Raw genomic sequence first — 14,420 nt, 5'->3', positions numbered from 1 at the left:
TTTTTTGTTTTGAGACGAAGTCTCGCTGTCACCTAGGCTGGAGTGCAGTGGCGTGATCTTGGTTCACTGCAATCTCCACTTCCCAGGTTCAAGCAATTCTCCTGCCGCAGCCTCCTGAGTAGCTGGGACTACAAGCACACCCCACCATGCCCGGCTAATTTTTATATTTTTCATAGAGACGGGGTTTCACCATGTTGGCCAGGCTGGTCTCAGACCCCTGACCTTAAGTGATCCACCTGCTTTGGCCTCTCAAAGTGCTGGGATTATAGGTGGGAGCCACTGTGCCCAGCCAAAACTTTTTTTTGAGACAGGGTCTTGCTGTCGCCCCGGCTGGAGTGCAGAGGTGTGATCATGACTCACTGCAGCCTCAATTTCCTGGGCTGAGGTGGTCCTCTTGCCTCAGCCTTCCGTATAGCTGAGACTACAGGCATGTACCACCATGCCCGGCTGATTTTTTTTTATTTTTAGGAGACAAGGTCTTGCTATGTTGCCCAGGCTGGTCTCAAACTCCTGGGCTCAAGCAGTCCTCCCACCTTGGCCTCCCGAAGTGCTGGGATTACAGGTGAGCCACTGTGTCTAGCCTTTAAAAATCTTTTATGAGTGCTTTTGGAGTGTCAGATATTCTCCTCATTCTGGAAAAAGAACACCAGAACTTTAGTTCTACAGGGTCCCCAAATTAGGACTGAAGGAAGGTGAGTGAGGAATGAAAGGCGGGGAACAAGGGCAAGGAAGGGACGTGGAATGTGGAGTCAGGAGAACAAGCAGGCCAGAGAGCTGGCTCTGACATCTGCGCCTGCCACCCAACCACTCTGCGCCTCGCCCTCCTTACCTGCAAAACAGGAGAGTAGTAATTGGGCCTATCTCACAGGGTTATCAACAGCACATAAGATAGTGGTATTTAAAGCATGGATACGGTGGCTCACATTTGAAATCCTAGCACTTTGGCAGGCTGAAGCAGGAGGACTGCTTGAGCCCAGAAGTTCAAGACCAGCTTGGGCAACATGCTGAGACCTTATCTCTACAAAAAAATTTAAAAATCAGCCGAGTATGGTGTTGCATGCCTCTGGTTCCAGCTACTCGGGAGGCTGAGGCAGGACGATCTCTTGAGCCCAGGAGGTTGAGGTTACAGTGAGCTGTGCTCATACCACTGCACGCCAGTCTGGGTGACAGAGCAAGGCCCTATCTCAAAAAGAGAGAGATTTTGCTTTTTCACCTTTCAGAAACTCTGGAAAAGAGCTGACTCTTTTTCCCTGAAGTTGGGGTCTGGAAGTGGCTCTCTATCCTTTTCTTGGATGGCACCTCCAGAGAAAACACTTTAGGGTAAGGCTGGATAAAAATTGCCCGTAAGAGATCTCCTCAAGTATACAATTTCAGTGAAAAAAGGGAAGAAAAGAACATTGCTGTCAGCCTAGCCTAAAAAAAAAAAAAAATCTTAGAAACAGAACTTGAAAGAGTGATATTTTTATGTTTGAAAATCTCTGGGCAATCAAATTTCCCTAAGGATTATCTTTTCATTTCCAAATCTGCAAAAGGAGTCAAGAGGAAAAGTAACAAAGTTACTTGATTAAAATATCAAAAATAAAAACTCATTCTGACAGGAATTTTGTTCAAGACCATTGCACAACCCTGTGACCACCGGGAAGTGAGCTTAGCTCCTGTCTGTGAACTGGGTAGACAGCGGTGTTGCTTAGAGAACGGTCAGCAGACCTGTGTCCAGTCCAGCCACAAGATGTGCACGCAAACCAAGAGTGAACGTCTGGTTTCTCGCCGTGGCCAGCCCCACTTGGCTGACCACAGCTTTGAGCAGCGCTGCGAAATCCATGAAACTCATTTCTAGAATTCTGTCCATTGCATCAATGGATCCAACAGGGGGAAGGAAGCGCTGAGATGGCTTACCTTGACTGCTGGGATAGTCCCTCAAACTTGTTTGTGGTCTTACTTGAAGAGGATGGACCCCCATCATTACCTACAAGGAAAATTTAATGTGAAAAGGTATGTCTTTAGATGGGGAAATGCAGTATGAGAATATATGGGTTTGGCCTATAGACAGGCCTCAAGTTCCAGAATGGCATTTAAAAGACCCAAGCCAAAACAGTATGCATTTCTGGCATAAGACCAAAACAAAATTGAGCACTGTTTTGGGCTTTGCGGTTTTTTTATTTCTGGTAAAGGAGGGTATCAAAGAGGTGAGCAGCTGCTCTGTGGCAAGACCTCAAACAGCATAGAAACTTGGTGATGCTCCCACTGGCTCAGGATCCTGTCCTTAAAGTTTGAGGGTAGAGAAAGAGAATACATTTCAGGTTCACCAAGAGGTCCCCATGCTAGGAGACTACCCCCAGTATCCAGACTCAGATGAAACACACAACTCACAAGTGGAGTGTGTGTGTGAACACCATTAGCAGGGTGGTGGATAAGGGGTCATCTGCTGGGCCAAGCCCTCAGGCACTTACTGACTCATGATTCATTCTCTTTTTCTCTTCCCCCCTCCCCTCTTCCCCAAGACAGGGTCTCACTTGGTCACCTAGGCTGGAGTGCAATGATACAATCAGGGCTCACTGTAGCCTTGAACTCCTGGATTCAAGTGTTCCTCCTGCCCAGCATCCCAAAGTAGCTGGGACTACAGGGCATTCATTCAAATATTAACTTTTTTTTTTTTTTTTTTGAGATGGAGTCTCGCTCTGTTGCCTAGACTGGAGTGTAATGGTGCAATCTCAGCTCACTGCAGCATCTGCCTCCCAGGTTCAAGCGACTCTCCTACCTCAGCCTCCTGAGTAGCTGGGACTACAGGCGTACACCACCACGCCCAGCTAATTTTTGCATTTTTAGTAGAAGCGGGGTTTCACCATCTTGGCCAGGCTGGTCTCAAACTCCTGGCCTCAAGTGATCCACCTGCCTTGGCCTCCCAAAGTGCTGGGATTATAGGCGTGAGCCACCACACCCGGCCAAGTATTAACATGTATTAAGCATTTACTATGTGCAAGGCATAAATGTGAAGCAGAAGGCACAAAAACAAATAAAATGTCACTGTTCTCACAGAGCTTATGCTCTGGCCTGTGAGACTTACACATAGGAAATATACTAACAATGTGTAATGAGGTGAACATCAGTTGCTGTCAATTGAGGAGAAAATAGTTTCCAAACTCTGACTGCTGGCAGGAATGGGGGAAGAGGGAGTAGGAAATGCCGTCTGGGGAAGACACAGCATCTGGACAGGTGAAGAACTTTCTAGTGGGTGAGCAGCAAAACCAGAGGCACACAGGTGGAGGTAAGTGTGCTATGTTCAGGAGAGGGTCACAAGACAATAAATGAGGGCTCTTCTGTGATTCATGTCGTGGTGGGAGGAGTGCAGTGCAGCTGTGAAGCCCCAAGCTGCGGGCACCCAGGAGGATTCCCTGGGACCCTGCATGGGCACCCTGTCTCTGGGGTTCTAGTTCACTTCCTTGCCCTTTCTTCCTGTGACTGCTCTGGAAACTCTTGCTCTCTTCCTTTAGCAGCCTCCTCTCCTCCTCTGCCTAGAAGACTATAATACTGCCTAGGTGGCACTGGGAATGGGCTGGCTGAGGAGGCTGAGCAACAGGAGGGCAGACGAAGAGGGTAGGACTGAAAAAAAAACTAACTGATCCTCACTACACTGTGCATCTGCTCAACAGCACCGCCGACTGCCCACATGCTTTTACATTCATCCAGCCTTCCTTCCTCACAGCATGAGACTGGCATCATTACTCCTTTTCCAAAGATAAGGAAATGAGACTACATGAATAAATGGCTGCAGGTCCCATGGGGAAATGGTGTACCTGGGAGTCCTGACCACAAATCAATGTGCTCTTCATTATCCATCAAGACGCCCTGATAGTAACATTAACAGCAACGATCGTTTACTGAGTACTTTCTGTGAGCAAGGTACTGTGCTACATACTCAGTAATTATGCTTATGAGATAAATAGTATAATCACCCCTTATTTTATATATGAAGAAGCACACAGAGAAGTAAAGTCAATTGCCCAAGGTTAGGTCACTGGTAAGGGTCAAAGCTGGAATGGAAAGCCAGCAGCCCTCTTCCAGGGTCTGTACTGTGAATCACCACACTCTAGCACCTATCACCTCCTGGTCCGACTGCACCTACTGAAGACAGAGAGGCTGGCAGGGTGCTCACCTCCTGGACAGAATGTGCTACAATTCTATGATATTGATACAAGAAGAAATGAGATAAACTGGCATTACCAGAAGAACCAAAGGCTTTCACATTTAGTTTTATTTAATTTTAATTAAACTAACCATCAGTATATGTCCATGAGCCCATATAACTTAATATTTAAGGACTTCTTTGGTAACTCTTATAAAATCCTCTGAGCTGGGATGTTCTTTAAGGTAGGCATTTATTTTCTTCTTTATTTTTTACTTATTTATTTTTTCAAGATGGGGTCTCACTAAGTTCTTTTTTTTTTTTTTGAGACGGAGTCTCGCTCTGTCGCCCAGGCTGGAGTGCGGTGGCCGGATCTCAGCTCACTGCAAGCTCCGCCTCCCGGGTTTACGCCATTCTCCTGCCTCAGCCCCCCAAGTTGGGACTACAGGCGCCCACCACCTCGCCCAGCTAGTTTTTTGTATTTTTTAGTAGAGACAGGGTTTCACCGGGTTAGCCAGGATGGTCTCGATCTCCTGACCTCGTGATCCGCCCGTCTCGGCCTCCCAAAGTGCTGGGATTACAAGCTTGAGCCACCGCGCCCGGCCAAGCTCTCACTAAGTTCTAAGTTGCCCAGGCCGGTCTTGGACTCCTGAGACCAACTGATCCTCCCGCCTTGGCCTCCCAAAGTGTTAGGATTACAGGTGTGAGCCACCACACATGGCCTTTTTTTTTTTTTTTTTTTTAAAGAGACAAGGTCTTGCTCTGTTGCCCAGGTGGGAGTGCAGTGGCATAATCATAGCTCACTGCAGCCTTAAACTCCTGGGCTCAACTGATCTTCCCGCCTCAGCCTCCCAAGTAGCTAAGACTACAGGCATGGACCACCATGACTGGTTAATTTTAATTTTTTTTTTTTTGTAGAGACAAGGTCTCATTGTATTTCCCAGGCTGGTCTCAAATACTTCCTTGGTCTCAAGTGATCCTCCTGTCTTGGCCTCCCAAAGTGCTGGGATTACAGGTGTGAGCCACTGCACCTGGCCTGGTAGGCATTTCTTTCTAGCACTGTGCTCAATGCTGAGTCTTCAGGGTTAGATATCAAATCTTATACTTTCCCACTTAAATGAGCTGTAACAATCAAAACGTCAAGGAAAATTTTATGTTTGGGGAATGAACTGTTGCATCCACTAATTCCCTTTCCAGGTAGAAAACATTCCAAACAAGTGATTACTAATGCAGGTTGCATGAGCTATACATGAGTAAATTTGAGACCAACAGGGCTGCAGAGGCCCTCTGGCTCTGTTGCGGTCATTCACTCTGTTGTCGCACAGATGAGTCATCATGTCAGGGTCTGCCGCCTAATGCACACAGGCCCAAATGTCCAGAGTTCTCATTTAACCTTACTCTTTGGCTTCTCAAAATGAGTCTCCATTTTCCAAAGATGGTGTGAGTTTTTATGTCTCTGTCACTTTGCCCCTTACGTTCCTTTCCCCTGCAAGGAAGGCCTGTCTCCTTCCAGATTTGGTGAATTCCTACACAACCTTCAAAGAACACCTTTAGAGTCACTTTCTGGGAATTTTTCCATAGCTGACTTCACCAACCCTTGTAACCAGCTTCTTACCAGGAGTGGTTAATTAGGGGTGCAGATTTTGGACCTAGACAAGTGTGGCTTTGAATTCTAGCTGTACTGCTGACCAGTGGGTATGAGTTTGGGTGACTTCTTATTCTGCTAAACCTCAATTCCCTCATACATAAACTGGGAACAACCATGGTACCTACTATACTAGATGGGTATGAGTATTAAAGGAAATAAACTATGAAGTATGGGACACAGTGCTAGACCACAGGAAGCCTGACACAAGGTAATATCATTCACAGCTCTTCAATGGCATGAAACAGAAATGATGCTAATTTAACTCAGTGAGTGGTCACTTCAAAGAATGGACTCTGCTTTCTATGTCTTTGTAACACCACTTTTTTTGTTGTTGTTTGTCTGAGACGGAGTTTTGCTCTTGTTGCTCAGGCTGCAGTGCAACGGCGTGCGATCTCAGCTCACCGCAACCTCTGCCTCCTGGGTTCACTGATTCTCCTGCCTCAGCCTCCCAAGTAGCTGGGATTATAAGCATGTGCCACCACGTCTGGCTAATTTTTGTATTTTTAGTAGAGGCGGGAATGTTCTTTAGTAGAGGCGGGAATGGGCTTCTGGAATGTTCTTTCAGTGCATGTTATGGTTTCCCACGTGCACTGCAGACACTTCTCTAAATGCCAAAGGATGGAGGGCCAGGGGAGGGGGGGAAATTGCTCTCAGGTATTAATTACAAGAGTCTCAAGTGTGAGAATAGTGTTAGTCTTAAGGCTACCATGAACCTAACAATTAGTTGTATTTCTTTCTTTGCTCTTGCCTGTAAGAATCTTAGGGTCAAATCCGTGGCTTACTTCCAGACACTGTATGTGACTTTTTATTACTCACTTTGTGGAGAAATCACACTCCTGGAATTCACCTTACTCTGCTACCCTTATTCTCCCTTCGTCCTCATTTCTTATTATTTAAATTGTGTTAAAATATGTGTTAGTCTGTTATAAAGTAGGTTATAAAAAAAAAGAGGAAGGCTGGGTGAAGAGGCTCACACCTATAATCCCAGCACTTTGGGAGGCCAAGGCAGGAGGATCACTTAAACCCAGGAGTTCGAGACCAGTCTGGGCAACATAGTAAGATCTTATCTCTACAAAAATTAAAACCTAGCTGGGCATGGTGTGATGCACCTAGAGTCCCAAGTTACTTGGGAGGCTGAGATGGGAGGATCACTTGGGCCCTGGAGGTTGACACTACAATGAGCCGTGATTGTGCCACTGTACTCCAGCCGAAGCAACAGAACAAGATGCTGTCTTAAAGAAAAAAAAAACACACACACACACGAAAGAAAAAGAAAAAAGAGGTTCAATGAAATGCAACTTCAAAAATCATAAAGTCCCTACAAAACCCAAATCTGTCCACAGAACTATTTGTTTCGCTATCAAAAGCCTGCCTTCGAAGTCTCCTGAGACAGATGGCTGGATTCATCACAGAAGCAGGACTTCAGTAATGTAATGCTGGGGCTATTTTGGGCATTGTGGATGTTGTGGTTCTGGCAGGGAAAAAGCCTGGGGTGGCCCTCCCTGCCTGGACAGCATGGTAATGGCATACCAGGGTGCCATGCTGCAGATGGATGAGCAGGCACAGCTAGCAGAGCTTGTGCTGCTTGCCAGGTGAACCATGCTAAGTTGATCGCCTTCTCCACACCTCAGTTTCATGGGCACAGAAACCACATGCTGTGCATGGGGAGGGTGAGGAGGGCCGGCTGTCAGCCACACAGGCTGCAGGTGAATCCCGGCCCCCAGGGACTAGCTGAGAGAAAGAGTGTAAATCACTTAACCTTTCTGTGCCCGGAAGTTGAGATAACAGCATTTTCTCTCTGTGTAACTATGGTTAAGAATGAGGTATGTTAACACATGCGAAGTGCTCAACACAATGCCTAGCACTCTGTGAGGTGCTTACAAGTGATGGTCTTATAAAATATTACGTATGTAGTGTTTTATCCAAAGATTCTAAAATCATGAAGAATTGTCATTTTCTTTTGTCTTACAAGCCATAAACCTGTATTAAGAATTTATGGGCTGGGTGTGGTGGCTCATGCCGGTAGTCTCTGGTTTGGGAGGCCAAGGCAGGTGGATCACATAACTCAGGAGTCTGAGACCAGCCTGGGCAACATGGTGAAACCCCGTCTCCACAAAATATACGAAAATTAGCTGGGCGTGGTGGTGCACACCTGTACTCCCAGCTACTCAGGAGACTGAGGTGGGAAGATAGCTTGAGCCTGTGAGGTGGAGGCTGCAGTGAGCTATGATCACGCCACTGCACTCCAGCCTGGGTGACAGAACAAGACCCTGTCTCAAACACAAAGAAAAAGGAGTTTATGAAGGCATGAAATGGAATTTGAGAGGGGGAAAGATAGACTCTTTGTAATGAAGGAAGTGTGGCCTTCTGTGAAGTAGATGCATTAAAGGTTACAATCTCTGGTCCTCAGTCTCACAAAAGTCTCAACATCAGCTGCCTTGCTTATTTCCTCCTGCCTATTCCACTCATCTTCCAAGGCCAAATGCAAGATCTACTTGCTTCTTAAACCACCTTCTACCTCCTTCTTAAAGGTCAACACGGAGGACCGGGTGGGGCTAATCATCAGCATAGAAAGTGTGATCATCAGCCGAGCCAAGACCTGTCAGTCATGGCTACTCTGCAAAGAAGCTGAATGTCAGAGGTGCCCTGAGACCAGAAACACAAATATCAGGGAACCAACCAAGGGTACAGGCTTCAGACTTGACAGGTGGGCCGAGTTCAGTGGCTCAAAACTATAATCTCAGCACTTTGAGAGGTCGAGATGGGTGGATCACTTGAGGTCAGGAGTTCAAGACCAGCCTGGCCAACATGGTGAAATCCCATCTCTACTAAAAATACAAAAATTAGCTGGACATGGTGGCAGGTGCCTGCAATCCCAGCTATTTGGGAGACTGAAGCAGGAGAATTGCTTGAACCCATGAGGTGGAGGTTGCAGTGAGCTGCATCACTGCATTCCAGCCTGGGTAACAACAACAAAAACCAAAAAACCAAGAGAGAGAACTTGACAGGTGGAAACCTCCTCCGGGCTGAGGACAGAGGCTGCTGTGAAGCACGCAGGGGTCATGGGAGTGATGCTAGTGCTGCTGTACGGATGGCTAGTGAGACTAGTGGGTAAAACAGAGTGGTGGTGTGAACAGGTGGCCTACAACAGATTGCGACAGGAGGCCTCGAGTCTTGCCTACTTCACAAGTTTGATTCTGTATTTAATGTTAGGCAAGCGATCAGCATGAACCCATTGATCTAAAGAATGGAGAGCTGCTGACAATAACCATAACCCCCAAATCTCCCCTGTGAATCTGGAGGAGGAAATTCTGGGCACAGCGGGGAGAGGAGTACATCTGGCAGTTACATGACAGCTTTTTCTAGTCTTCAGAGAAGACTAGAAAAAACAATGGCCAAGACAGGGATTTGAGACTTTTGAGGTCGTTGGTATGGGTGAACATATTTTGCACATGGGTTGGATGTGACTCTTTGGGGGTCAGAGGACAAGCTGTGGTAGGCTGAAAAATGGCCACCCAAAGATATCGAATCCTGATCCCTGGAATTTGTAAATGTCACCTGACTAGGAAAAAGGGTCTTTGTAAATATAATTAAGTTAAGGGTCTTGAGACAAGGAGATTATCTTTTTTTTTTTGAGATGGAGTTGATTCACTCTTGTTGCCCAGGCTGGAGTGCAATGGTGCAATCTTGGCTCACCACAACCTCCGCCTCCTGGGTTCAAGCGTTTCTCCTGTCTTAACCTCCCGAGTAGCTGGGATTACAGGTATGTGCCACCACGCCCAGCTAATTTTGTATTTTTAGTAGAGATGGGGTTTCTCCACGTTGGTCAGGCTGGTCTTGAACTGCAGACCTCAAGTGATCCGCTCACCTCGGCCTCCCGAGACAAGGAGATTATCACAGAAAATGCAGGTGGGTCCTAAATACAATCACATGTACATTTATGAGAGAGAGGCAAAGGCAGTTCTCAGAACACAGAGAGGAGGCGGCAGCGGGGAGATGACTATGAAGGCAGGGGCTGCACCACTCCACGGAACACCTGGAGTCACCAGAAGCTGAGAGAGGCAAGAAACAGATTCTTCCCACAGGGCCTCTGGAAGGAGCAAAACCCTGCTGGATTTTGGACCTCCAGCTTCTAATACTGAGAGAATAAATTTGTTATTTTACAACATCCAGTTTGCGGTATGTGTTACAGGAGCCTCAGGAAACTAATGCAGGTTTCTCCAGCTATCCAGCAAAATGCTAGGCTGAGAATAATGGTAACAGTAGCTAACATTTATTGGGTGCTGCCTATGTTTTGGTTGTTTTTCATGTGTTCTTCTCATTTAATCTTCATGATAACTCCATATGCTATACAGACACTATTACTAGCCCCATATTATAGTTGGAGAAGCTTTGGCACTGAACAATTCAAAGATACTTGCTGAAAATCACAAGGCTATGGAGTAGTAGAGATGGAATGAGAATCCAGAGAGTATGACGCTTGAGTCCACCTTAGAGCACTTTGCTGAGAGAAGCAGCACATGCCCTCAGAAGGAGTTCATGTACTGGGAAAGACAGGCAAGGAAACAGCCACTGTGATACCCACTACACCAGTGGGGGCAAAGGGTGGGAGTGGGGAGTTTTATTGGACTGTGGAAGGCCTTTTAAGTAGATCCCAGGAGAGCAGGTCTTGAAAGATGACTAAACATTAACATAAAGAAGTAGAGGGAAGAAGATTCTAGGTTGAGGGCATACTGTGAGGCTCAGACCTGAGAGAAAAAAATAGAACTTTGGGGAATGTGGTGTACCTCAAGATGGTGGGCATGTTCAGCTTTGGGGGTGGAGAGGTATGGCCTGGTGAGAGCTAAGGGGCTGCTCTTTCACTACCTGCTCATGCCTGGTGTCTACCCCCCAGTCCTGATCTCTCACAGTTCAAAGGCCCTGATCCTCATGGTTCTGAGAAGAGATGGGAGGTTTAGGGGAACATAAGAGCACTGGAAAGGTGCGTCCACAGAGGGAAGCTGCAGGCATCAGAGAGGAAGGTTGTCTAGGAGGCTGATTCCCTAAATGCCTTGCTGATGACCCGTCGGGCCCTGCGTTTGGCTTCTAGAATACAATGTCAGCAGGAGGCGGGGAGGGATAAAACCAAGCAGTAATAATACAACGCAGACTGCAAGCACCAGGATCAGAGCAACTATAACCTTTCTAAGAAGTCTAGCTGTGTATGAACGTATCCATACATGCCCATTACTGACCTGTGTCTGTAGACAGTATATCTCACATACATGCATGTACACCAACATATGCTTTCTAAAATCAAAATTTAAAATAAAAATTAAATTGTTTTTTAAATTTAAAATTTTGATTTCAAAAATCAAAAGTCCATGCCACGTGGCAAACTGTCATTGTGGCTGAGGACAGATGATGATTTTTGTCCTTCAAGGCTGGTTGTAGGTGAGAGGCCCTGAGCTGGTGACAGACTGACTGACAGAACAGCGTCCTCATCTAGAAAAGGTTCTAATGCCCCCAGCCCACTGTCAGGCACTCTTATAAAGTAAATTTTGTTTAATAAAAAATGCTCCCTGACCCAGGGAGTGTTGTGAAAATCTAAAAAAGTGATGATTTTCAAGCCGGAAAGCAGAAATTTGGTAAATTTATTTGAGTCTATACAATGTGAATAAAGGCACTTTAAAGCTTACAAGAAATAAAACCAGTTAAAAAGGATTAAAATTTAGCGAAAATTGGGAAGGAGGTTAATTTGTGATATGAAACTCTGCATGTGAAACTTGTGACTTTCATGGAATGTTTATTTGGGGGAAAGGCGTTTTTGACGAAATCTGGGGATCCTGAAGGCCTTACACAGCAGCCTCTGAAAATGTCAAGGACATCCTTAGTCTTTATGCACATACGTGCTAGCATACCTCAATTGTTCTTGCCTGGCTTGTGGGAACTAATTCATTAACACCAAACTCCAATGTCTCCTCCTCTCTAAACCTTCCCTGGCTTTCCCCCAAAGTCTGACACTCAGTTTTCCAGCATTTCCAGTGTTTAGACAACATGTCTATCCTGATAGTAAAGAACATGTGCTCTAATGATTTACCCACGTGTGTCCTGCATTAGACCATGAGCTCCATGAGCATATGGACTGAGACGGCCCAAGCAAGGGGCATAGTAAGTGCCTCAAGTAAGCAAACAGACTCAGAGAATGAACGGCTAAATGCACACACATGCTTGCCACACACATAACCCAGGGTGTCTGGACCAGATGGTGAACAGGTGACAATCAGCAACCGGACAACGTAACTTTCCCCCAAAACTCGAAACACAAAATATGAAGAAAGCCACAATGAAACTCCACAGCAGGAAGAGGTGAGACACACAAACTAACATATTTATTTAGCAAAGCTTCTGTGTCTGTCTGTCATGGGCCAAGACCCTGTTTGGTGATGGGGTGACCCCTAAGTCGCTAGCAGGCCAGTAGTAAAGATAGAAATTATGTCCCTTGGCCGGGCGCGGTGGCTCAAGCCTGTAATCCCAGCACTTTGGGAGGCCGAGACGGGCGGATCATGAGGTCAGGAGATCGAGACCATCCTGGCTAACCCGGTGAAACCCCGTCTCTACTAAAAAATACAAAAAACTAGCCGGGCGAGGTGGTGGGTGCCTGTAGTCCCAGCTACTCGGGAGGCTGAGGCAGGAGAATGGCGTAAACCTGGGAGGCGGAGCTTGCAGTGAGCGGAGATCCAGCCACTGCACTCCAGCCTGGGAGACAGAGCAAGACTCCGTCTCAAAAAAAAAAAAAAAAAAAAAAAAGAAATTATGTCCCTTGTAGACGGGAATTTGTCATGTGCAATCAATGTCACGGAAGTGATTAACAAGCTGACTCTGGGCAAATTTATTCATTCTCAAGTGATTACTGAATATTCACTGTGTGTCAGGCACGGTTCCAGTAAATACAGGTGAGAACAAGACAGACAAGGTTCTGGCTCTCATGGAGCTTACATTTTAGTGGGGCAGCTTACATTCTGTGATAAGGTGTTTGGGAGAAAACAGGTAGGGAGGGAGCTGCGTTGGAGAGGAGGGTCGGGGAGAGAGATATGCCAGCTGAGAACTCAAGGATGAAAGGGAGGCAACTGTTCAAAAAGCATGACAGAGTTCCAGGGAGTGGCAGGGCCCTCAGGAGGCAGAGGATGGTGTATTCAAGAAGTGAAAGAAGGCCAGTGGCAGGAGAGGGTCTGGGAGATAAGAGTCCAATCGTGCAGGGCCCTGTGGGCCTTGGTATAGGGAGCTTGCATTTATCTGAAGCTCAGGAGGAAATCTTAAAAGGGTGTTAAGGAGAAGAGTGACGATGATCTGATTTATATTTTATAAGAAAACCATTCCGGCTGTTGTGAGGAAAATGGATTACTTTGCTTTTCTGAGCCTCTGTTTCCTTATATATAAAAGAGACTAATAATACCTACCTCACAGAGTTGCTATTATAATTGAGTAAGATTTAGGAAGTGCTCAACACCTTTTAGTTTTTATTGGCCTAAATATTTTTCAAAATGTTTCTTTGCCTTAAGAGACAGGTAGAATCATGTCATATATACCCGAGTCAGCACCCAGCATGTATGTGCTTAACGGGCCACTGCCCAGTGGAGCCCCACATGCTGCCTGGCCCCAGCAGCTTTGGCCCTGACTTTAGGATAACTTACCCCAAGGAACTGCGCCTTTGTTTGGGGGCCCATGAGGTAGTGGGCTGGGAGGGTCGGATAGGGTTCTCTTGTGTCCGGGTGGTGGGGGAGGAGGCCTCTTCTTGGATAGGGTGGAGCTGCCACTAGAGGTCTGGGTGCTTAGAGGGAGTGTTGAAGGTGGGCCAGTTGGACCTAGAAAGGAAATTGAATGGGGGCAGGAAGATTAATCCCAGTCTCACAGATACAAAACAGCCAGTATGCAATCACTTCCACACATCAAAATGTGGTATGATACACAAAGACAAAAGCAAAAGGCTGGATATGGCTAAGTCCATCAATCTAATAACTCACAAATAGGGTTTTAAAAATTTGGTTTAAAAAAAAAATGGCCAGGTACAGTGGCTCATGCCTGTAATCCCAGTACTGTAGAAAGCTGAGGTGGTAGGATTGCTTGAGGCCAAGAGTTTGAGACCAGCCTGGGTAACACAGCAAGACTCCGTCTCTACAAAAATTTAAAAAAATTAGCCGGGCGTGCTGGTGTGTGCTTGTAGTCTCAGCTACTTGGGAGACTGAGGTAGGAGGATCACTTGAAGTCAGGAGTTCGAGGATACACCGAGCTATGATTGTGCCACTGCACTCCAGCCTAGGCAACAGAGAGAAAAATTTACACAAAGGTAAGAGGAGTGTGTGCTTTAAGGAACAAAATGCCAGTCAACACAATGCTACTGGGTTTAGATCATTTAGGTACAATGGGAAAAATAAACACACACGCACATCTTAAAACAGTAACTCCTTAGAATCATCACAAAATCTACTGAGGGAGAAATCACACACCACTACCAGCAAAATCAACAGAGAAAGAACAGGGTACAGGCTAAGCCTTCACTGGGCCACAAGCTGAAACATGAAATGATTCATGTAATAGAATTTTTCTGTCTACAACTTTTTCTTTTAGTCAGCAAACTGCTTGAAGTTTTTCTTAAAAAAAAAAAAAAAA

General features: G+C 46.1%; 1 protein-coding gene across 3 annotated transcripts in view; it reads right to left on the bottom strand.

Annotated features, from left to right (window-relative positions):
* The window catches only part of ASAP1 (ArfGAP with SH3 domain, ankyrin repeat and PH domain 1), a 358,455-nt gene that overhangs the window by 26,034 nt on the left and 318,001 nt on the right, over positions 1–14,420 (bottom strand). For all 3 annotated transcript variants that reach the window (XM_011938170.1, XM_011938171.1, XM_011938172.1), the window contains 2 exons: positions 13,445–13,615; positions 1,897–1,966 (listed from right to left, as the gene is read on the bottom strand). In XM_011938170.1, coding sequence (XP_011793560.1) covers positions 1,897–1,966; positions 13,445–13,615 — 241 coding nt within the window. The remainder of the gene's footprint in view (positions 1–1,896; positions 1,967–13,444; positions 13,616–14,420) is intronic.

This window comes from Colobus angolensis, unplaced genomic scaffold (genome assembly GCF_000951035.1).
Source record: "Colobus angolensis palliatus isolate OR3802 unplaced genomic scaffold, Cang.pa_1.0 Scaffold17, whole genome shotgun sequence".
NCBI lineage: Eukaryota > Metazoa > Chordata > Mammalia > Primates > Cercopithecidae > Colobus > Colobus angolensis.
This window is presented reverse-complemented; position numbering and strand designations above follow the sequence as displayed.